At 44.3% G+C, this 24,210-nt stretch overlaps 1 protein-coding gene across 1 annotated transcript in view; it reads left to right on the top strand.

The window, feature by feature from the left end:
• TCEB3 (transcription elongation factor B (SIII), polypeptide 3 (110kDa, elongin A)) overlaps positions 1-14,951 on the top strand; it is a 35,364-nt gene extending 20,413 nt beyond the window's left edge. The window contains exons 2-11 of the mRNA XM_014546913.1: positions 5,325-5,381; positions 6,463-6,569; positions 7,434-8,619; positions 8,967-9,081; positions 10,091-10,246; positions 10,357-10,454; positions 11,266-11,446; positions 11,759-11,870; positions 13,444-13,625; positions 14,559-14,951. Coding sequence (XP_014402399.1) covers positions 5,325-5,381; positions 6,463-6,569; positions 7,434-8,619; positions 8,967-9,081; positions 10,091-10,246; positions 10,357-10,454; positions 11,266-11,446; positions 11,759-11,870; positions 13,444-13,625; positions 14,559-14,620 — 2,256 coding nt within the window. The 3' untranslated portion in view covers positions 14,621-14,951. The remainder of the gene's footprint in view (positions 1-5,324; positions 5,382-6,462; positions 6,570-7,433; positions 8,620-8,966; positions 9,082-10,090; positions 10,247-10,356; positions 10,455-11,265; positions 11,447-11,758; positions 11,871-13,443; positions 13,626-14,558) is intronic.
• Positions 14,952-24,210: the final 9,259 nt, after the last annotated feature.

Raw genomic sequence — 24,210 nt, 5'->3', positions numbered from 1 at the left:
GGGCGGGGCGTCCCGGGCCAGCTGTTTCCTGTCGGGAGCGCTCGCCCGGAGTTCACTCCTGCCCGCCCGGTCCCGTCCCGTCCCGTCCCGTCCCGTCCCTCCCTGCGAAGGTTTCTCGTCTCTGATGTTTGTTGGGAGGAGGAGGTGAGTCTGCCTGCGAACGAGGAGTCTAGGCTTGGCGTGTGGTCCTGCATCTCCAAGAGACGTTTTGATACCAGAACTTGGACCATTTCACTTTCCGAGTAAATCCCTTAAAAAACGAAGCAAAATAAACCTCACGTCTCCTATCTGTACAGAGCCTAAAAACTTAGGTTGTGATTGGAAAAAGAAAAAGGTTAGAAGTTGCGGGTAGATTTCCTGCTGGCCTCACTTCATAGAAAGGTAAGAGCTAACGTTTCTCGTTTTGCAGCGAGTGATGGGCAACCATTTTTAATTGTATTCAGCTAATTTTGTTTTATTTTTTAAGCTTTTCTAAGTTAAATGCATTCATCTCCCTCTCCGACTTTCTGTTATCCATCTTATCCGTGTCTGGGAGAGGTGGGTGTTAAAATTTTTTAAATTTAAACACACGGATGAAAACACCTCGGTTTGACATTCTCTGTCGGCATTCTAGCGAGTGTGCAGTTCTGAGAGTTGGGTCTCAGCCCCAGAGTGCCTGTTGAGAAGGCGGGGGAGATGAAGGGGTGGTGAGATTCTGGTTCTAGCCCGTTTACCAGCCACGGACGGTGGGGACATCCTTTGCTCAGCCTGCTTCCTCACCTGCTGCTTCCTAAGATAAACTAAAAGGCAGAAGTGCCAGGTTCATGGGAAGTGCCCAGTAGATACTAATCACCACCCTTCACCATTTTTTTTGAAGGGGCCCTTTCTCTTCACCTTGTTCCCAGCTTGTCATAGACGAGGGTTTTTTTCTCCATTTGTAAAGGCTGCATACAGCATCTCACCAACAGGCCACTTTTTAACTCTTCGAATTCATACCTAGCTCAAAGATCCACTTATTTAGGAAGCCATTTTAGTTTTAAATCTGTGAAAATGTAAATGCTTATTATTGTGTTATTTTCTATTGTGGCTTCAGTACTTAGTGGCCAGGCATCTTTACAAGTTTCTTTTTATAATAACCCTTTTTGGACTTCTAATGTTCACTATTTTTTAGTACCAGTTTGTTTTCCTAAACTCTGTAGGTTTGTGACTGATCTTTAAAACCTAAAGCATTATTATGTAAATCCATCTCCTAACCCTAATTTTGATCTATCAGGTTAAAAATATGCACCAGGTAGTATCTATAGTCATTCTTCCACTAGAATTTAAATTTTGAAGTAGCTTTTCTAGTAGTAGATGTGAACGAAATTCCAAATTAGGGAAAGGTTTGACTTCTTGTCCTATTTGAACTATTAGAGATTATTGCCAGTATTTGGGCTTTCTCTTCCCAGATAGGAAATCACCCTGAACTTCTGGCTTTGTGTTCTGAAGTGAACATTAAGAAGACGAGAAAAGCCCTGGCCAGTTTGGCTCAGTTGGTTGTCCTATACACCAGAAGGTGGCAGGTTCGATTCCTGATCAGGGCACATACTTAGGTTGCTGTTTGATCCCTAGTTGGGTTGTATGTGGGAGGCAACCTGTGGATATGAGGTTGTTTCTCTCACATGGATGTTTCTGTGTGTCTCCTTCTCCCTCTCTTCCCCTCTCCCCCTCCATCTCTCTAAGATCAATTTTTAAAAATTAAAAGAAGATGAGAAAATGTTGGGAGATCATTTTTGCAAAGGGCACATTAGCTAGCGTTCAGAAGTGAGCTAACTGCAGGGGGGAAACTGCAAGCTGGCACAATGGCCTTTTCCTCAACCTTCTGTTAACCCAACAAGCTCCCACAGGTTGTTCTTGAAATTGCAAGATGATTATATAGCAGTACCGAATTGCAACTAAATCCTGATTTCAAACCATTATTAGCCAAAGGGTGGATTCCATGCATATGTTCGTGGATTTTCTGGTATTAATATTGGTGTTTAACTATTTTCACTTTTAAGTCTATCTATGGTCAGGGTTTACTTGGTGCAAAGGTGTCAGGCAGAGACCAGGATCACTTGATCGCTACTATGTTATGGGAAATAATTTTTATGGCTGGTAAAGTTACCTGTCCATTGTTACATTTTGAATGTGAAACTACCCAGAACACAGTTTGATGGCAAGTGGAGACTAAGGAGTCAACCTTATGAACATCTTCTGCTCTTTGGATTCGAAGGCGTGTGCAGAGGACAGCTGAATTCCTACGCATGTGCAGTGGGGCCTTGACTTACGAGCGTCCCGACTAACGAGTTTTTTGAGATACCAGCTGTCTCTCGGCGATTTTTTGCATTGAGTTGACAGAGTAATTTGAGTTAACGAGCTCCTTAACAAGCTCAGTCTCCGAACGAATTAAACTTGTAAGTCAAGGCCCCACTGTACTGTGCAAATGTTTGACATTTCTCAGTGACCTGTTATCAGTTCTTGCAAACTCTACAATGGTCTTTTGGCTTAATAACAAGTTTCCATCTACCTGAGGATGCCCAAAGTGCTTTTACCTTGTTATTGCTTTGTGTGTTTTTTCTTGAACCTCATTGAAAATAGAGGGCTCTGAAGTCCCTTTCCTCTCACTTATGGGGCTAAATCGTTTTGAAAATCTCCAGGGCTTTAGCTTTGTCTCCTCTTAAGTCGCCCTTACGAGCCCAAAGCAAACCAGGAAGGTAGCATCTGCTCCTCCAGTTAGTGCTAGGCTTTGAGACGGAACACCTCTCAGTGACTTCTGACCCATCCTTAACATTGGCTTCCTAGAGCTCCTGAGGATCCTTTGTCCCCAGGGCAACCTTTACGCTGTGGACTCTAAACTGTCTGACAATATGATACTATAAGGAGGAGCTTTTTGCTTTAGGGTAAACTACAGCTCTGTTTCCTAAGGACAGTATTGTTTTGGATGTTTCTTCTGGCTTTGTAGCACATACTGTGGTAGGTATACTTGATTACTAGCTCATTAGGTAAGTTACCTAGCCTCACTGAGCTCGGTCTCCATATCTATAAAATGGGGAGAATAATATCCACTTTATAGAGGTGGTTAATGAAGATGAAATAAATGAGGTGACACATGTAAGAACTTAACATAGTCATCGACACACAGTAGTTGGCATATAAATGCCTTCCCGGGACTGGTATTAGGGGAGACAACCTATTTCTAACCTTTTCAGTGATTCTCAGTGTTCCTTCAAGGAGAGGAATTGTCATTAATCTTTGTACCCATAGCTTTGATGGCAAGAAATACACATAAACTTTTTCCTAAGTTGGATATTGGAAGTTTCTCATCTTAATGTTCACTTCAGAACACAAAGCCAGATTTGAAGTGGAGTATAATTTTCACTCAGCTATGAAGGTGAAACTCCCTAGATCCACCACTTGCTTCTCATTTGTTCCTGGTCACACAGTGTTATTACTTGTGATCCAGTTGCTCTGCCTAGTGACCATATTCAGTAATTATTGAAGTAGAGTGACCAGAAAAACATACTTGCTACTCCACCTATAGCTTGTGACATACTTATATGTCCTGGGCTACACATGGAAAAAGAACAGATTGTGTTCTCTAATATGTAAATGTAAAGGTTAGTCACAGTTCTCTCTTTTGAACTAGTTGTAACTTGCAACTTCTTGAATGGTAGTGTGTTTACATGTACATACATGACTTCTGGTGGAAATGGAGCAAGTAGAACTTTGAATTGGCTGGGGACTATCTGGTTGAGGATCAAGGGTAGGCATGTAAAGGTCTGTTTGAGCCCTGGCCGGTTTGCTCAGTGGTTAGAGCAGGGGGGTGGGCAAACTTTTTGACTCGAGGGCCACAATGGGTTCTTAAACTGGACCGGAGGGCCGGAACAAAAGCATGGATGGAGTGTTTGTGTGAACTAATATAAATTCAAAGTAAACATCATTACATAAAAGGGTACGGTCTTTTTTTTTTTTAGTTTTATTCATTTCAAACAGGCCGGATCCGGCCCGCGGGCCGTAGTTTGCCCACGGCTGGGTTAGAGTGTTGGCCCTCGGACTGTAGGGCTATGGGTTCGATTCTAGTCAAGGGTATGTACCTCGGTTGCAGCCCCCAGTTGATGTATGTCTCTCACATTGATGTTTCTCTGTCTCTACCCCTCTCTAGAAATGAATGGAAAAAATATCCTTGGGTGAGGATTAACAAAACAAAAAAATAAATAAAGATCTGTTCCTTGATGAATGAAATGATTAATTATAAACATTTATTGAGCTTTATAGGACTCGATGGCTAAGGACTACTCATGGTTGTTTCTGTGAATCCTCACACTTGTGAGGTAGAAACAGGATCCAGTTTCTATTTTGCAGATGGAGTAAATGAGGTGCAGAGAGGTTACTGACTTGTACAAGATCGCCTGGCAAGGAGGTGACAGGGAAAAACAAGCCTGTCTCTGACTCTGGAACTGTCTTAACAGCAGTGCTGTCCTGATTTTGACCTAGTTTTAGGGACAGGAAATGTGACCAAACCCAGATCACTTTTCTAATATACCCAGACATTGTGTGTTTACCGTTAATGGCAATGCTCTAATTCTGGCAACTTGAAATTGGTCTTGCCTTCCCATTGTTTCCAAAAAACAGTTCTGTTAAACACTGCTGACTCTGCCTGGAAACATGATACCCTTTTCTTATGGAGACTTCTGCTCCTTTTTCTTTTCCTCTGTGCCAAGTCCATGGGTAATTTCCCTAAGATCAGTACCTTTCTTAGAAATTCTCTCAAAATGATAGTTGATAACTTTTCTTAGAGTTGGTAGGTTTGATTCTCTTTAAGTCTCATTTCCTGTTGGTGTAGCACAGTGGTTAAAAACCGGGAATCTAGCCCTAACCGGTTTGGCTCAGTGGACAGAGCATCGGCCTGCGGACTGAAGGGTCCTGGGTTCGATTCCGGCCAAAGGCATGTACCTTGGTTGTGGGCACATCCCCAGTAGGGGGTGTGCAGGAGGCAGCTGATCCATGTTTCTCTCTCATCGATGTTTCTAACTCTATCACTCTCCCTTCCTCTCTGTAAAAAAAATCAATAAAATGTATTAAAAAAAAAAAAAGCCGGGAATCTAAGCCACAGACCCGAATGAATCTCGTCCTACTTGCATCCTAGGGCAAGTAACTTACCTTTTCTGAGCCTGTTTTCACACTTGTAAAATTGGGATAATAACCATACTTGTTGTTACTGTATAATACTTAGACTAAGTATTTAACTGTCAGATATTATTCTTATTTGTTCCAGTGAATGTTTGTGTTTATAGGAATTAATGTTTATTTTATTCTCTCTATAGCTATTAAAATATTTGAAGAAGCTCTCCGCCTTGCCTATAACAGTAGACATTCTTGTGGTAAGAACTGTATAACTTCAGATATTATATAAAACTATATCCACCCTAGAAATAAAACAAAACTATATCCTATCCCCTTCCTAATGGGAGAGATTGTACCGTAAGACAGAGAACATGGGCTTTGGAAGTGAAGGAAAGGAAACACAAGGTCATGTATTGTATGATTCCATGTATATGAAATGTCCAGAATAGGCAGGTCATAGGCCAATGATGGCGAACCTATGACACCTCACAAGTTCGTGTGTCAGAGGTGACACGCGAACTCATTTTTTTGGTTGATTTTTCTTTGTTAAATGGCATTTAAATATATAAAATAAATATCAAAAATATAAGTCTTTGTTTTACTATGGTTGCAAATAACAAAAAATTTCTATATGTGACACGGCACCAGAGTTAAGTTAGGGTTTTTCAAAATGCTGACACACCGAGCTCAAAAGGTTTGCCATCACTGTCATAGGCAGAAAGTAGGTTAGTGGTTGCCAGGGGGTGGGGGCGATGGGGAGCAGCAGGGTTTCTTTCTAGGGTGACAAATGTTCTAGAATTAGACAGTGGTGGTGGCTGCAAAGTATTGTAAATATTCTGTAAACCACTGAACTATACACTTTAAAATGGTTAAAATAGTGGATTTTATGTTACATGAATTTTATCTCAAAAATATTTTTCTAAAAATTGAAAGAATGTTGGCTTTGTCATCAACTAGTCCTGGGTTCAAATCCAAGTTCTGTGACTTTAGCCCGTTCTATGTAAAATTGGGTAGATTCCTGTCTCACAGAGTTGTTACTGTGAGGATTGACTGGGATACTGTATGCAAAGCTGTTAGCTCAGTATCTGGCACCGGCCAGAATCACTGGTTATTGTAGAAGTGTTTTAATTCAGTGTCTCCTCTTCTGATCTGGTATGCTTTGTTTGCTACTGTGTGTCAGAGGTTTGGGGTATAGAAACAAACTAATTTTGTACTGAGGCTTGCAAGATACATTTTAAGAAGGAAGCTATTAGTTTGTTAAAAAGCAAGAGGTCTGATTTCTTTGAAAATTGTGAGCCTATTTCCACAACTCTAAAAATTCATGTGTTCAATTTGTAGGAGACAGGCGTTGGGAAGACGGTAAATAGCTTACGAAAACACGAGCACGTGGGAAGCTTTGCCAGGGACCTCGTGGCCCAGTGGAAGAAGCTGGTTCCTGTGGAGCGGTAAGAACATTACTCTAGGTCTGTTCAGTTTCATGGTTAAAGCTGGCATTTGGCGTGTTTACAGACAGAAATGATTGTCTATTATTCCTCTCTGCCTTCTTATTTAAAATATTTTGCCTCAAATATTAAAATAATCCATGATTATAGTATTAAAAAGTATTTAAAAATAGAAATAAAAATCAAAATTTCTTAAGTCTACCATCCAAAGATAAATATTATTAACATTTTGATGTTTCTAATGTTTTCTTAAAAGGCTTTTTATGTAGTTGTGAACAAACTATATATAACAGCCCCTTTGTTTTTATGTAACAAATATGTCCCTGTATTAAGCATTTTCATGCCTATAAGATATTTGGTCTTTGTGTCCTATAGTTAAACTCATCATTTTCCATTTATTAAATATTTGAGTTCCCAGGTTTTGTGTTTTTAGTTTGTTTGTTAATCCTCACAGAAGGATATTTTTCCCATTGCTTTTTTTTTTAGACGGTGGGGCAGGAGAGAGAGAGACAGAGACATCGGTGTGGGAGAGATCGATTGGTTGCCTCCCACATGAGCCCTAACTACGGTCGGGGATCGAACCGGCAACCCAGGTACATGCCCTTGACCAAGAATCGAACCCAAGACTCTTCAGTGCATGGGCCAATGTTCTAACCACTGAGCATGCCGCCCAGGGCATAAGTTCCCAGTTTTAAAACTTTGTTAAGTGTCTTTGAGCAGAACACATTTACTTTCTTCCCAAGACCTTCTTTCTAACGCTTGCCTTCTCTGTGGCTCTTTTGTGAGTTCAGGGTCCGTGACTGTGTCCTCTGAACAAGGATAACACTGAGGTTTATAACTGCTTTATCTGTATATTCTTCTATTTAGAAACACTGACCCTGATGAACAGGACTTTGAGAAGAATGATTCCCGAAAGCGCCCCAGGGATGTTCTTCAGAAGGAGGAGGAGGAGATAGAGGGGGACTATCAAGAAAACTGGAAAGCCTTCAGTAACCAATCATATAGTCCTGATCACAGACAGAAAAAACACAGAAAACTCTCAGAGTTCAAAAGACCTCACAAAGTGTCTCACAGTCAGGAGAGACGAGATGAGCGAAAGAGGGGCCACAGGGTTTCACCAGTTTACTCTTCAGATCATGAATCTTCCGATTACGGCCATGTGCAGTCCCCTCCATCATCCAGCAGTCCTCATCAGATGTCCGTGGACCATTACAGGTCCCCAGATGAGGACCATGAGCCCTTTGTTCCACACCAGAAGCCTGGAAAGGGCCACAGTAATGCCTTTCAGGACAGACTCGGGGCCAGCCAGGAAAGACACCTGGGTGAGCCCCGGGGGAAAGGGGTTGTGAGTCAGAACAAGGAGCACAAATCATCCCATAAAGAAAAACGTCCAGTGGATGCCAGGGGAGATGAGAAGTCGCCTTTGAGCAGAGAGAAATCCCACAAGGCCATCGCCAAAGAGGAAAACCGGAGGCCCCTCTCAGGGGATGGCACAAAGGAGAAAGCGCCCTCTAGTGGTACCAAGAAAGAGAAGGACAGAGAGGGCAACTCCAAGAAGTTTTCATCCCCCTTGGAGACTGCTTCAGACAACCACCGTAAAAAGCAAAAGCACAAAGACTCAGAGAAAACTAAATCAGACAAAAACAAGCAAAGTCTAGACAGCTTAGACAGAGGAAAGGGGGCCGGAGACCTGGTGCCCAAAGCAAAAGAGAAGGTTTCTAACAACCTAAAGACTCAAGAAGGGAAAGTGAAAACTCATTCAGATAGAAAGTCAGCGGGCTCCCTCCCTAGAGTTGAGGAGACGGATATGGATGATGAATTTGAGCAGCCCACCATGTCTTTTGAGTCATATCTCAGCTATGACCAGCCCCGGAAGAAAAAGAAAAAGATTGTGAAAACCTCAACTGCGACCACTGGAGAAAAAGCACTTAAAAAAAATGATTCGAAAAGCACTAGTAAAAGCTCGGATACAGTTCAGAAATTGCCTAAGGTGAGTGAAAACAAGTCAGAGAAGCATCAGGCAGCTGGAGCCGATGCAGCCAAGCCGAGAAAGGTAACCCCTTCAGCCCCTTGGTGCTTCCCATTCAGAGCATCTGGCTCTGCAGAGCTCCCAGGACCCACCCTGCTGCTCTTTGCGTGGCTGGCTTTTGTATAGCTGGTTGAATTTCAGTTTCCTCCAGGCCTCTACCTGCCAGGGTGGAGAATACCCAAGAAAAGTGTTTGCTGAGGTGCCCTGGGTGCTGGGCCCATCTGTCTGTATTTCCTGACGTAGGTGTCAGACATGCCTGTTGCCCTCCTCCATCCTGGTACTGCCTGGCCCATTCTGTTGGGTATGGACAGGAGGAAGGGAAGCTGTGCCTGTAGAAAAGGGCACTCCAGTCACTGGTCTCTGCTCTGCAGGTCCCCATCGATGTCCTGCCAGTGTTGCCAGACATCCCATTACCTGTGATACAGGCCAATTACCGGCCACTTCCTTCCCTCGAATTGATATCCTCCTTCCAACCAAAGCGAAAAGGTAATTTTCTGTATCTTTTTTTAAATGGAAGAAAGATTTTAAAAATCATGATCTGTCATCAGATTTTGGTGAGTTTCTTAATTGGACAGGCTCTGGAGTTTGATGTCTTGAGTTTGAATCCATCTCTGCCTTCTACAAGTTACATGAACTTGTGTAGTAACTTAATTTCCTTGGACTTCAGTTTCATATTCTATAGATGAGAATAATAATGGTTTCTGTTTCTTAGGGTTGTGTAGTGGATTAAAAGCTGATAAAGCTCTTAGCTACCATGTTTTTTTCTTTTTCTTTTTTTTTTTTTATTGATTTCAGAGAGGAAGGGAGAGGGAGATAGAAACATCAATGATGAGAGAGAATCATTGATCAGCTGTCTCCTGCACCCCCCCTTCTGGGGATTGAGCCCACAATCCGGGCATGTGTCCTTGACGGAAATCGAACCTGGGACCCTTCAGTCCACAGGCCGACGCTGTGTCCACTGAGTCAAACTGCCAATTTAAAAATCTTTTTAAAAATGTGGAAAGTCTATGTACTGACATGGAATGATTTCTAAAATGTGGTAAATGAAAAAAAACGATGATAGTAGTGAGCATGTTACTAATCGGTTAAAAAGGAACACAATTCATATTTGCTTACTTTTGCATAGACTCTGGAAGGACACAAGAATCTGGTGACATTGGTTGCCTCTGAGAAAGGGAAGGGAGGCTGAGGAATGGGGTGGGAAGGAGGGTTTTCACTCGATAACTTAGAGCAGGGGTGGGCAAACTTTTTGACTCGAGGGCCACAATGGGTTCTTAAACTGGACCAGAGGGCCGGAACAAAAGCATGGATGGAGTGTTTGTGTGAACTAATATAAATTCAAAGTAAACATCATTACATAAAAGGGTACGGTCTTTTTTTTTTTTTTTTTAGTTTTATTCATTTCAAATGGGCCGGATCCAGCCCACGGGCCGTAGTTTGCCCACGGCTGGCTTAGAGCCTTTGTAACTTATGTTCTGTGTTTCTTGTGTTACAGCACACTCTTCTTCCCAGGAGGAGGAGGAAGTTGGATTCACTGGACGAAGAATGCATTCTAAGATGCAGGTGTACTCTGGTTCCAAGTGTGCCTATCTCCCCAAAATGATGACCTTGCACCAGCAGTGCATCCGGGTACTTAAAAACAACATTGATTGTAAGTCACATGCTTCTCTCTAGCTCTCAAGCACGTTGTGGCGCTCGCTAGGGCAGTATCACTGGGTGGCTTGGCTACTACTCAGCGCTTTCACCTTTGATTCTCTGCAGCAATCTTTGAAGTGGGAGGCGTCCCGTATTCTGTTCTTGAACCCGTTTTGGAGAGGTGTACGCCTGATCAGCTGTATCGCATAGAGGAATACAATCATGTGAGTATCCTGTTTGGGTGGGAAGAGGGCAGTTTTCTGGCTTGTGTCTCCAAAAATAGCATTGTCTCTGAATCGGCTGCAGCTGAAGGGTAGGCCACAGGTTGGATCACTGTTCTGGGCGTGTTTGTTTTGCCAGTGGACCTTTAAACAAAAATATTTTTAGCATCTGTCTCTGGCATCTTAAGTGGGCCTCTTGGGCTAGAATCTTAGGTGGGATTCAAAGGGAGCAGGAAAGCACTTCCCACACCTCCTTTGAGCTTACCTGGTCACAGAGGCAAAGGGAGAATTCTGGCAGCACCACCCCTGGGATCCAGGCCGGGGATAGAGCTTTGTGTTGACACTCAGGTGTCTGGTGAATTTTTTAAAGAGCACAAGGGGCTGGGTGTGTCCTAGGCACATTGAGATCGATCCAGATATCCTTTTCCTAATGCTGGGACACACTTATCTGATTGAATCCTGACATATCCTCCTTAGATGGCCCCTCGCCAATACAGTTCAGTGTAGCACTTGGGAAATGCCTGGATTTGACTTCATTCTGGTTGACCCTTCATTGATGTTTATAAAGGAAAAGAATGATCTTAAACTAATGTTGTGTTTTCTTATCTCCTAGCCACACAACCCCCCAAAAGCAGCTAGTATGGTGCATCACATTTAACTTTAATTTCGTGATTTGATTTTTTTTCTAGAACCATGGTATTTTAATATATTTCTATGTAGACCAAAAAATCATTAGGAAACCTAGGTGATTAAAGGTGGAAAAGAGATACATAAGAGTGCTTGCATATAAATGACGTCCTGGTTCTGGTTTTAGGTATTAATTGAAGAAACAGATCAATTATGGAAAGTTCATTGTCACCGAGACTTTAAGGAAGAAAGGCCAGAAGAGTATGAGTCATGGCGGGAGATGTACTTGAGGCTTCAGGATGCCCGAGAGCAGCGGCTACAATTATTGACAAAGAATATCCGATCTGCACATGCCAATAAGCCCAAAGGTAGGCGGGGAAGGACCGGCAGGACGGGGCCTGGCAAAATAGTGAGCCCTGTGCTCTGATCCACAGCAGGGTCTTGGTAGGCCCTGCTGATGTAGGGCCTCTGGCCCCTAAATCTCTTGTATTTGCACAAGTGGGGCAGAGGGGGTTTTTCTACCACTGCTTATGCTACCCTACAAAGCGTTTTTCAGGCTTGGTGAACCCTCAGCTTTGGGGGCACTTGATAAGCTTTTATCTGGCAATAGTGTAGATCATTGAACTAACAGTAGCATCTCTGTTCCAGAGGCAGGTATTAATCTTCGTATTTCTCCACAGGCCGACAGGCAAAGATGGCTTTTGTCCACTCTGTAGCCAAACCACCTCGTGATGTTCGAAGGAGGCAGGAGAAGTTTGGAACAGGAGGAGCAGCTGTGCCCGAAAAAATCAGGTACCATCTTTACTGCTCTGGTTTCTGCAAGCTCAGGGAAGAGGGTCCATGAGCTTTCACTCACCCTGAGAAGGCAGCCCAGGCAATTCATTTTGGAGGGAAAGCATGGCAGTGCAGAGTGGGTTCTGGAGCCCCAGCTTCCTTGACTGCAGTGCAGGCTGGATAATTATTGCTGACTCTCAGAGAGGTCAAGATTAAGTAGAGAATGGGGCCTGGCTTCTGAAAACACTTACGCTTTCCCTTCCCCCATTTAAGCAAAAATGGTGTTTACTGTATGACTAACTTATTTAATACTAGTGGCCCGGTGCACGGATTCGTGCACATTAAAAGGAAATTAATTAGCCGGTGGCCGGCGGGGTGGGACTGGGCTAGACAGCCGGATATGCCCTGGAGCCAATCTTCTGCGGTCCCTCCCTGGCTGCCCAAGGTGCAGTGGCTCGAAGGGTGTCTGTGGTCACTGGTCAGCTCGGCGGCAGTAAACCGGATTTGGGGCCAACAGTGCCCCAGCAACAACATAACCCACAGCCAAAGGTGGAATCGCACGGCCCCATGAGGAATCGGGCTCCCCCCTCTCTGGTTCCGGGGTGCGTCACCCAAGAACCGCGACTGCCAAGTCACCACAGCTCAGCAGCTCCTGCATTGAGCATCTGCCCCCTGGTGGTCAGTGCACATCATAGCTACCGGTCAGATGGTCAAACAGTCGGCCGGTTGCTTAGGCTTTTATATATATAGATTTTAGAGAGGAAGGGAGAGGGAGAGATAGAAACATCAATGATGAGAGAGAATCATTGGCTACCTCCTGCACACCCTCCACTGGGGATCGAGCCCACAACTCTGGCATGTGCCCTGACTGGGAATTGAACCATGACCTGGTTCATAGGTCGATGCTCAACCACTGAGGCACACTGGCCTGGCTAAACTTTTAATTTTTACCTCTAAACCTCATCCTCTCTTGGTTTTTCCATCTGGGAAAATGGCAACTCCATCCTTCCTGTTGCTCACACCACTACTCAGATTGTCCTTGATTTCTCTTATGCCCATATCTGATCCAGCACAAATACCACCAGCCCTGCCTTCTAAAGATGCCCGTAATCTGACCCTCACCACCTCCATGGCTGTTAGCTGTGTCTGGGACCATCAGTTCTTGCCTGGATTTGTGTAACAGCCTCCCCACAGAGCACCCTGCTTCTGCCCTTGCCCTGCAGATTTACACCTAAACAGTGAAAAGTTAGTTGAGGCTATCATTCCTTCTAAAGGGCTGACGCTGTCATCTCAGAGCCACTTCCAGAAAACCTGGGGGTAATATAAGTACAATCTGGGGCCATATTTATTAATTAAAACTATCTTACAGTTTACAAAGAAGCTAAATAACAACAAAAGTATAATTGACCTTAAAATGCTCAATGAAACTGAGGCTTCACATCTTCAGAGTTCTGAAGTGTTCTCAGGCAGGAGGCAGTGGTCAACGCCACGAAACTGAGTCTTCCTCAGAAAGGCCGGCCAGCTTCAGGGTGTTGGTGCTGAGGGTGGATTTCTCATGCTCATGACTAACCAGCTTTGTTCTGTGTTGCAGGATTAAGCCAGCCCCCTACCCCATAGGAAGCAGCCAAGCTCCCTCCAACAGTGGCAGCAGCAATAGCTTTACCGCCAGCCCGGAAGAGCCCGCCTACGATGGCCCCAGCACCAGCAGTGCCCACTTGGCGCCTGTGGTCAGCAGCACCATTTCCTATGATCCCAGGAAACCGACTGTGAAGAGTGAGTGACTCGGGGTTTCTGCTCAGATATTTCAAAACTAGTGTTTGAACCCCTTTAATGTCATTACCCTGCATTATTTTGTGTGCTGGATGTAGCATATGTATGATGCCTTGCACATAGCTGGTCTACATGTCAGGGCCTCTTTTCCCCCGCTTTGTTCATAATGCACGTGTATCTTTCAAATAATGATCATAATGAATGTTCATTTTCACACTCTGCCCTTTTTTAAAAAATCTAAATGTAAAACATTCTCCAGGCAATAACAGGTTCATAACCATTATTGACAGCTACATGATAGTTCATCTTATTGAGGTTTTTACAACCTTAAAACCCCAGCTTCCAAGTATTTATTTTTTATATCTAGTTGGGTCTGTTTTTATTTTATTAACTTGATTACCATAGACGATGCCCAGTATTCTAAGGAGGTGTCCTAACTTAAAAGCATTATTGTCTTCAGAGCCCATGGGAGAGTAGGAATCCTGGCTTAAGCTTTGGCTGAGCGCAGATTTATCAGTCCTTAGGCGGTATTTGCATTTAGCTCATGTTAGGCCTGTTGCTACACTGGGCAGACGGATGGGAAGGGAGTGCTTTTTGCTGGTTTCGGTGTTATGAGACAAAGTTAAATTATGGCTCACCATGGCCTTTACAGTCCGGATTGAATTAGTTCTGCCACTTACGGGGGCAGGTTAGCCAGTGTCTGAGTCTTGGTGAGGTTGTTAGAAATAGTGATTGTTTCAGGTCTGGCAGGTGCTCAGCAGGTGGTAGCTCTGTGCTGCTGCTTCTGTTGTGATGTTAGCCAACAGCTACTACTCGCATCCATTTTCCTGGTGGTGCAGAACCAAGAGTGGCGAGACTTTGGCTGATGGTAAACTGCTGGTGTTGTATGTCTAAACTGCCATGGATCTAACAATGGCCTTATTTCTCTTTCCACAGAAATTGCCCCCATGATGGCTAAGACAATTAAAGCTTTCAAGAACAGATTCTCCCGACGATAAACTGAGGACTTGCCTTGGAGATGGAATTTGGGGGTGAGGAAGACAAGGACAGTGGGGGTTGGGGAATGGAACTTCCAAAGGAGACCCGAGTCTTCTGCTTTGTGGCAGCGTTGGTCTCCGAGTCCTGCACAGTCCGCTGGTGTCGCATCTGTGAGCCTGTGCCGCGCCACTGCCTCCTGCCTGAGAACACTTCAGAACTCTGAAGAAGATGTGAAGCCTCAGTCTCACTGAGCATTTTAAGGTCAATTATACTTCTGTTGTTATTTAGCTTCTTTGTAAACTATAAGATAGTTTTAATTAATAAATATTGCCCCAGATTGTATTTATATTACCCCCAGGTTTTCTTTGGTTTTTGTCCTCTACCACATACTTAGCCTTTATGTTCAGGTCCTTTATTAAAGTTAAAGGCCTAATGAAAGCCATTCCCCTGTCCCAGTTCAGCTCTCCTGAATGGACTCTGGTACAGAGGGCGGACTGGGCATCCCCAGAGCCTGTGGTGCCCGCTCCACATAGGGTGAGGAGTGGGTCCTGGGCTGCCTGTCCTAGAGGGGCCTCAGCAAGCAGACAGGAGCATCCAGGTTAGACCCCTCACCTCAGACCCTGCTCAGTGTTGCTTTGAGTTCCTCTGTAGGTACAACTCTTTATTATTCATTAAATAGTATTTATTAAGGGAGGCTATTTGTAAAGGTCTAGAGTCTTTTCCCCCCATCCTATTTTGCAGTTCCAGATTATTTTTATTTTTCATTTTTGAGGCTCACTAGATGACACAGACCCTTGGGAGAGCGATTTGCACAGAATCCCAGCATTTTTACAATTTCCAGTGTCTGATTCAAAACTTTAGGGTTTTTTTTTCCTTCCCTGTTTTTCCTTCTCCCACTAGCATGGGAGAAAAACACAAATACATGGCAGGGCTTTCCGTAGGGCCCCCCGCCCCCAGATACAGCGTCAGAATTTTAAGAGCCAGCACTTTAATCTCAATCTCTATGAATTACTATTAGAAGTGAATGGTTTTAAAAGTTGTAATGCTATGTTGGAAATTGATTTTGTTTTCGCTTTCTTTAAAAGGTAAGATCATGTGACTGAAAGAGCACAACAATTTGCTGTTTTGTAGAGAACTTTGCAGCTGAAGCTCTCTCTACTTTCCGAGTGTGTAAGCCAGAATTTGGAGCGAAGGGCCAACTTAGCAAAAGTGTCCAAGCTATAGCATCAGGATGGGAGAGAACCACAGGGGCATCCAGCTGGTTTGGGAAGGGAGGGCCTCCCTTTTGAGTTTACTTAGGAGCAAGATCAGTGCATTGCTGTGCAGGTGCCTGTTGTGATGTGACCTAAGTATTGCTCTGTTTTAATTTGCTGTTTTTTAACTGGGTAAAACATTATTTCTCTGAATGGATTTTATTTCTCTTGATTGATTGTATTACCATTCCATCCCTATCCCCAAATCTTAGGAAGCCTCTTACCTAAAACCAAATGAACATCTGGGTCAGGTGCCTAGAATAGCTTCCTCGAGGTGTCCACCTTAAATCTGTCTCTTAGCTGTGTGTTCAAGTCTTTGTCATTGAGACCAGTTTTTCACATTTCAGATTCAGTTGTGTATGATTTAATTTCCTTTATTAGGAGTCTTTAGACAGGGAGGGGAAAAAACACACACATTTTCATCCCAACATCACTACCATAAAGATTTTTGATCACCCCTGTTTGCATAGAGCCAGGACTTTCCTCCTCCCCTTCCAAGCATATTTGCATCAGGAATGTGACTTGGTGAAACCAGGAATGAAGGAAGAGGAGAAACCCAATTTCTAAATGACCTCCTCACCTGGGTGCTTGAAATGGCTGCTAAACAGACATAGGATGACGTCAAACTTTTGGTCTCATTTGTGAAAACGTGTGCAATTTTTTTTTTCTGTGCTACACTACATACAAATCAGCAAATTACAAATTAACCCTTTGTGATCGTTGATCTAATGAGCAGTTTCTTTAGGGCTTTCTCTTTCTTTCTGGGAGGCGGGCGGGGAAGGAGCAAGGTGTCATCCTGCTCTTCATTTGTATTTTGGTCCCAAAATGTAAATATAATTTTCTATGTTACTTTTTTGTGGTAACTACCAAGATGAATATTTTAATTAGATAAGTTATATGAAATGAAAGAAAAATTCCATGTCTAAATAAAAAAACGAACAAAAAATCCCATATAATGTTGGTCTTTCTCCCTTATTGTGCCAAAGAATGGAAGTTGGTCACAAAAGGTCTGGTTCCTGGGCTGTGAGGCAGAGATCTTAATCCCTGGGCTGGATAAAGGGGGGTTGGATTTTTGTAGCATAGCAGACTGGGAAAGGGGGGAGAGCCCTGTAAGCAAAGGGAGGGACTCAGATAAAAAGGAACACCTGGTGGGGACCAGGCACTGTCCTTTGTTACACTTGGAGCCCTAGACTAAGCTATTAATCCCATTATAGTTGAAGCTGAGGTTCAGACCATGAAATAGCACAGTTAAAGCCGCATAGCTAGGAATTAGCAAAGGAAAGGATTTTAAATTCAGATTCTCTGACTGCAAAGAATGCCCCTCCACCTTTCAGTCATTTCTTGTGGGTGTGAAAGACACAGGTAGGTCTCAGTCCTACACTGGCTTCCTAATGAGAACATAACACTAAAGTGGACAGATCATGCCAACAAGGAATTAATGAGAACCTGCCATTCGCATGAGAATGGGCCGAGCTGCTGGAGTTTCAGCAGTTGCTAATGGGTCAAGGGCTTGGTTTCAGCCCCTGCATACATCCAGTGGGTTGGATCTTACCTTAAACCTACATCTCACAACAACACAGTTTTACTACCGCTTCTTTCCTAAAGAAAGCATTTTGGGTGTATATATAGTCTAGACTTACTTTCTCCAATTCTTTGTTGGATCTAATTCTCACTATTAGAAATTAATATGCATTGAAGTTAATTGTGGAACATGGTATCTGATGGATGACTTTATCCAGAGTTTGTAAGTTAGCCCTTAGTCCCTTATTAATTCATCATTTGCTGAGCCGTTGGACCTGTATTAGACCCTGGACTAGACTGACACAAATAAGTCTGGCACTCAGGTAAGAGTAACTGGCCCTGCTGGTTATGCACCTACTATGTGCCAAGCAGCTCTCTGTCTCGTATACATTGTCTCCATTATCACAATGATCCCACAAGGTAGGTAGGTGGTCATGGCCCCATTTTGAAAATGAGAAAACTGAAGCACAGAGAAATTAGGAACGTGCCCAGGGTCACACAATCAGTGAGCAGTGATGCTGTGTGTTGGCCTGACCCCCAAGCACACATTCTCAGTCACATTTAACTATCTTATAATCAGACATACATACCCAATGTAAGGCTTCTGCAGCAAGGCTGACTCCAATGCAAAAGATGCCCAGGCCAGGCCCTGATCATTTCTAAGAATGGTTTTTTTGTCTGCTGCATGTAACTGATGCCCAGAAGAATCCTTGTTAGCATCTGGCTAATCACCTTGACAGATGCCCCCTTCACAGGGCTTCTCCACTAGCGTTCCACATCCACTTGAGTCTCTCCCTGGTTATTGGCTAAATGGTGACATAGACAGTTTGTCTTCATAGGTCCACAGACTTCTCTTTCTGTGATGCCTACTGTATTATTTTTAAAAACTGAGGAGTATGAGGAAAGTTCAGGTCATCAAAACTGTATATAGCTATCTATACCTGTGTTTCTCAAACAGTTTCAGGTTGGCCCCTAAGCTATGTCCAGAAGTGACCCATCATTTCCATCCTATATCATTGGCTGCAGCTAAATTCAAGGGGACAGGAAAGTACAGTTCATCCATGTGCCTGGACACAGAACTGATTTGCTAAGAGCACCAAAGACTCCAAAGGCAACCACAGTGCGCTGGATAATCCACAAGGCTACCCAATCTTGAATCCCGTAATTCCTAGATGTGAACCCTTGAGCAAGTCACTTAACCTCTCTGTGGATCAACCTTGCAGAGCTATCATACAATGATCTAATGAGTAAAACACGAAAAGTGCTTAGAAAAGTGCCTGGCACATAAAAAGAGCTCAGGACATGCTAGCCAGGATGTTGGTGATGAATTAGGTGAAGCAGCCAACATGGAATGGGCATTTATTAAAGGATTTGAAGCCTTGTGCATGAAATTCGTGCACTGGGAGGTAGAGTCCCTCAGCCCAGCCTGCACCCTCTCGCAGTCTGGGAGCCCTTGGGGGATGTCCCTGCGGGGAGCAGGCCTAAGCTGTCAGTTGGACATCCTTAGTGCTGCCGCGGAGACAGGAGAGGCTCCCGACACCACAGCTGTGCTCACCAGCTGTGAGCCTGGCTTCTGGCTGAGTGGTGCTCCCCCTGTGGACTGCATTGAGTGCCTGCCCCTTGGTGGCCAGTGCGCGTCATAGCCACCCGTTGTTCCACTGTTCTGTCGATTTGCATATTAGCCTTTTATTATATAGGATTGTTATAACTGAAGTTCTGAGGAAAAAGACTTGTCCAAGGTAACCCAAATACAACATGGTGGTTAAGAGCCTGAGCTCCAGAGTCTCAACTTGACACACAGTAAGTACTCAATTAATATATTTTTTAAATTTGTTTTTATTGATTTCAGGGAGAGGGAGAGAAAGAAACGTCAATGATGGAGACAGGAGAGGCTCCCGACACCACAGCTGTGCTCACCAGCTGTGAGCCTGGCTTCTGGCTGAGTGGTGCTCCCCCTGTGGACTGCATTGAGTGCCTGCCCCTTGGTGGCCAGTGCGCGTCATAGCCACCCGTTGTTCCACTGTTCTGTCGATTTGCATATTAGCCTTTTATTATATAGGATTGTTATAACTGAAGTTCTGAGGAAAAAGACTTGTCCAAGGTAACCCAAATACAACATGGTGGTTAAGAGCCTGAGCTCCAGAGTCTCAACTTGACACACAGTAAGTACTCAATTAATATATTTTTTAAATTTGTTTTTATTGATTTCAGGGAGAGGGAGAGAAAGAAACGTCAATGATGAGAGAGAATCACTGATCAGCTGCCTCCTGCACACCACTTACTGGGGACCAAGCCTGAAACCCAAGCACGTGCCCTGATTGGGAATTCAACAGTGACCTGATTCATGGGCCGATGCTCAACCACTGAGCCACACTGGGCTGGGCCTCAATATTAATAAATATTTAGAGAAGGCTCAATGTGGTAAGAACACAGACTCTGGAGGCCTACTGCCTGTGTTCAAATCCTAGTTCCACTATTAACCAGCTGTGTGACCTCTGGCAAGTCACTTAGCCTTCCTGGGCCCTGGTTTTCTCATCTATAAAATGGAGATAATAGGACACTTGTAGTTGTAAAGATTAAAAAATACACGTATACATAAAGCCCTTTGGACAGTACTTGACACATTATCAGTACCATTTGCATACTAGCTATTATCATTACTATATTCTTCAGTTTGCCTCAAAAGTGTTATAGCCTCATTGAGATAAGCAATATGGCAAAATGGATACAAATTCAGTTTTTTGGTGTTTTTATTAAAGACATCATTTATTTTTTGTTAATCCTCATCTGAGGATATTTTTCCCATTGATTTTTAGGGAGTGTAGGAGAGAGAGGGAAACAGAAACATCAATGTGAGAGAAACACATCAATTGGTTGCCTCCTGCATGAGCCCCGACCAGGGCCCGAGCCTGGGAGAAGCCTGCAACCAAGGTATGTGCCCTTGACCAAAATGAAACCTGGAACCCTTTGGTCCACAGGCCAACGCTCTATCCACTGAGCCAAACTGTCTAGGGCCATATTAAGTTCTTTAAAAATAAAAACGTTTTTATTGATTTTAGAGAGAGAGAGGAAGAGAGAGAAACATTGATCAGCTGCCTACTGCACATCCCCTCCCCACCCCCCCAACAAGTTGAGCCACACCTGCCAGGGCCAAATTCTGTTCTTGAGTAAGGAAATGTTTGCAGATGGAGCCTGGAAGTATGAGAAAGAAAAAAAATGGAAGCTCTTCCCACCTGCCCCAGACTAGTCCCAGAAGTCAGTGAGATTCCCATTTGTTTTCAGACAAATATAGGAGTGCAAACGAAGCAGCAGGCCGAACAACAGAGGCTAAGGTTGATTCCCAAATCAGCTAAGTGCAGTTTTTTCCAAATTCAGCCTTCTAAGTAATTGCTGTTTCCCATCCAACCAGACAGGGGCGCTGAGTTGAAAGGCTTGCTCGGCAATAGCGATAACCTTTTCCCATCAACCCAAACATTTTTCATGCATTATCTCATATTACCCTCATAATAAAACCCTTCAAAGTAGGTAATTTTATTCCCATTTATGTACAACAAATCTGAAGCTTAGAGAAGCTAAGCAACTTGCCCAGCAGGCCATTCCTAATATTTGTGGGACTGGGTCGAGAGTACAAAAGGAAGCATACTTAACAATTATAAATGGAGCTAATAAAATGTGAAATAAAATACTGCCTATTCTGCTACCTTGACAAATAAACCTTCACAATGAGCTGGAAGGCCACATTCAAATTTCTGAGTCTCATGGAACTCTGTACTAGAAGACAGTGGAGAACCGGGCAGAGCAGGACCCTAGCCCCGGCCCCTTCTCGTCATCTCCCTAAATATTTCCCTGCAAGGGGCCTCGTGCACATGCAAGCAGATGTCCTAACCTGTATGCCCACGTTCTGTAACTAGAGTTTCTAAACTGGAAGGGTCCATTAGGTATCTGCCACAAAAAGACAGAGCCACAAACATCCTCACATGTCAGAATACTAGGTTACCAAGAGAAGGTCTTAAAAGCTTCTAGAAAGGAACTGAGGGGAAACCCAGACAAAGAACCAGGAATCAGAATAACATCATACTTCTCAAAGCTAGAAGAAAACAGAGAAATCTCTTCAAAATTCGTAGAGAATTGAATCCTCAGTCAAATTACCAAATAAACATGAGAAGGAAGGCATTTTTAGTAGTCACTTAACATGTATGGTAGTGTGGTAGCCACCTCTAAGGTGGCCTCTGGTGAGTTCTACCTCCTGGTGTCCACACCCTTCGGTGGTTCCCTCACACCTTGAGTATGGCTGACCTGTGGGACCATGGGATACTGCAGAATCGCCAGGACGTGACTTCTAAGGCTAGGCCATAAAAGACATTGTGGCTTCTACCTTGCTCTCTCTTGTGTCCCTTGCTCTGCTGAAAGCCAGCCGCCATGTCCTGAGGACACGCAAGCAGTCCCAAGGAGAGGTTCATTTAGCAAGGAACTGAGGCCTCTTGCCAAGGGCCTGCTCCAATGCCAGCCATGTCGGTGCACCATCCTGGAAGTGGATCCTCCAGCCCCCGTCAAAGTCTCAGAAGACTTCAGGCTCATGAGAGAACAGAGCCAGAACCACCCAACTAAGCCAGAAATTGTGAGAGAGATGTTTTAAGCCATTAAATTTGGAAGTAATTTGTTACACAACAAAAGATAACTCGGGCACAGCCAGCATGGTTCAGTGGTTGAGCGTCAATCTATGAACCAGGGTACATGCCTGGTTGTGGGCTCGATCCCCAGTGTGGACGTGCAAGAGGTAGCCGATCAATGATTCTTTCTCATCATTGATGTTTCTATCTCTCTCTCCCTCTCCCTTCCTGTCTGGAAAAAAATATATATATATATATGTATATATATATATTTTTTTTTTTTCAAGAGAACTCGGGTATACTGGGGTGGGGAAGCCACAGTGTTTTGCAGTTCTTCCACTCAAAAGGTGAAGTCTATCCACCCTTCAATTTGGATTTCGCCAATGAAACTGGTTTTGTCTGAAGGGACATTAGCAAAAATTACAGAAGCCGAGAGTTAAAAAGTGCTTGTGCAATTGGATCTTCCCTCTCTTGCTCCTGGAACTCTACAACTGCTGCCATATGACTAAGCTCGGGTAGCCTGCTGGAGACATGTGGCCCATCACCGCAGGTGACAGCCAATATCAACTGGCTATGCGAGTGAGGCCATTCCAAACTACCTAGCCCAAGCCAACTGGCTCAGAAAAGAACTTCCCAGGCAATCTACAGAATCGTGAGAAAGAAGAAATGCTTGTTGTTTAAAGCTTTTAAGTTTTGGGGTGATTTGTTACACAGCATAAACTAATTGATACAACATATTTACTTCCTGCTAATCTTTCCTTTCGGGGAAACTATAGGAGGTGCTCAAAGCCTGGTTAGTTCCTCAACTTATCTGGTTTTGAGCAAGTTAATTCACCTGTTTCAGCCTCAGTTTTCCTCATCTTCAGGTGGGAGATGACAGTGGGTAACACTACCTATCTCTTAGAGTTAGCATTCATCTCCAGGGCTTATGTGACAGATGACTGAGATGAACTACAGAATGTGCGTAGTAGCACAAGGCCTGACCCATCATGCTCAATAAATGGGTAAAGGATGACAATGATGCAAATGACAAAGAAGCCAAAGGGAGAAGTCCTCAGTAAGGCCTGTGTTAGTCCTGCGGGGGCCACAATATTTCCAAAGAAAGGCCACGGAGTGTATCATTCAATTAGACATTTACCAACCCCCTTGCCTGAAACTGTGACGTGAAAGCAGGGATAATCCATGACACTGAGCTAAGCTGAGCCAGAGCCAAGTTTGCCTGTTTCACAAGGAACTGAACTGGGGCATCACAGTATTTCTGAATGGAACTCGACCATCTGGATATTTTGTCTGTATGCTCCAACCTCATCTTGTCTGTACGCTCCAGATCCCGAAGGGAAGAGCAGGGGGAATCCAGACCATCCCATCACTCTCTCCATCCTGTCCTTTCACCCCCGCCAAGGGGTGAGAACACATTCTATCCTGAAACCCAAATCACTTCAACTCTAAACGGTGGCTTTCAGTTATTTTGACTTCAGTCCACAATATGAAACACATGTTTAGGCTGCACCTGGTGCACAAACCCAAAACTGAAACAAAGTTCCATGAATTGGGACTTCAAAACGTGTGATACGTTCTGACTTCCTTATTATATTCTGGTCAGATTCCGCTAAACAAGCGGTTCTCAACCTGTGGGTCGCGACCCCTTTGGGGGTCGAACGACCCTTTCACAGGGGTCTCCTAAGACCATCGGAGAACACATATATAATTACATATTGTTTTTGTGATTAATCACTATGCTTTAATTATGTTCAATTTGTAACAATGAAATTGGGGGTCACCACAATATGAGGAACTGTATTAAAGGGTCGGCATTAGGAAGGTTGAGAACCACTGCAACGGACTTGAAACCTTCACATGGGCGGCAGGCAGCCCTGTGAGGAACTGCTCTTAACTGTCACCGGGGAGGGACTGCAGGCTCCTCTAGTCCAGTCGGGGCGCTCACCGGGTGAAGTGGGGCCCTGAACCCGAGGCCTCCCTGCTGGTGAGCGGCCGCGCGGGGATGTGAAGGAAGATCCGACTCCGCTCCCGAATGCCTCCCGCGTGCCCGCCCCCGGGCCGGGTTCTTCTAAGGGCGCTGTTTCGCCGAGTACTCACTGCGATCCTCGGAACGGAGATCCTCATCCCCCTGACAGCCGAGGACCGAGTCTCAGGACGGGGAAAACGACCTGCTCCGGGGAGTGTCACGCCGTCAGGCGCCGGCTCCGGCCTGGTCTTCAGGTCCGG

The sequence above is a fragment of the Myotis brandtii genome, unplaced genomic scaffold (assembly GCF_000412655.1).
Source record: "Myotis brandtii unplaced genomic scaffold, ASM41265v1 scaffold456, whole genome shotgun sequence".
In the NCBI taxonomy this organism is placed as follows: domain Eukaryota; kingdom Metazoa; phylum Chordata; class Mammalia; order Chiroptera; family Vespertilionidae; genus Myotis; species Myotis brandtii.
Note: the sequence above shows the minus strand (reverse complement) of the source record. Positions and strands in the feature narration are given on the sequence as shown.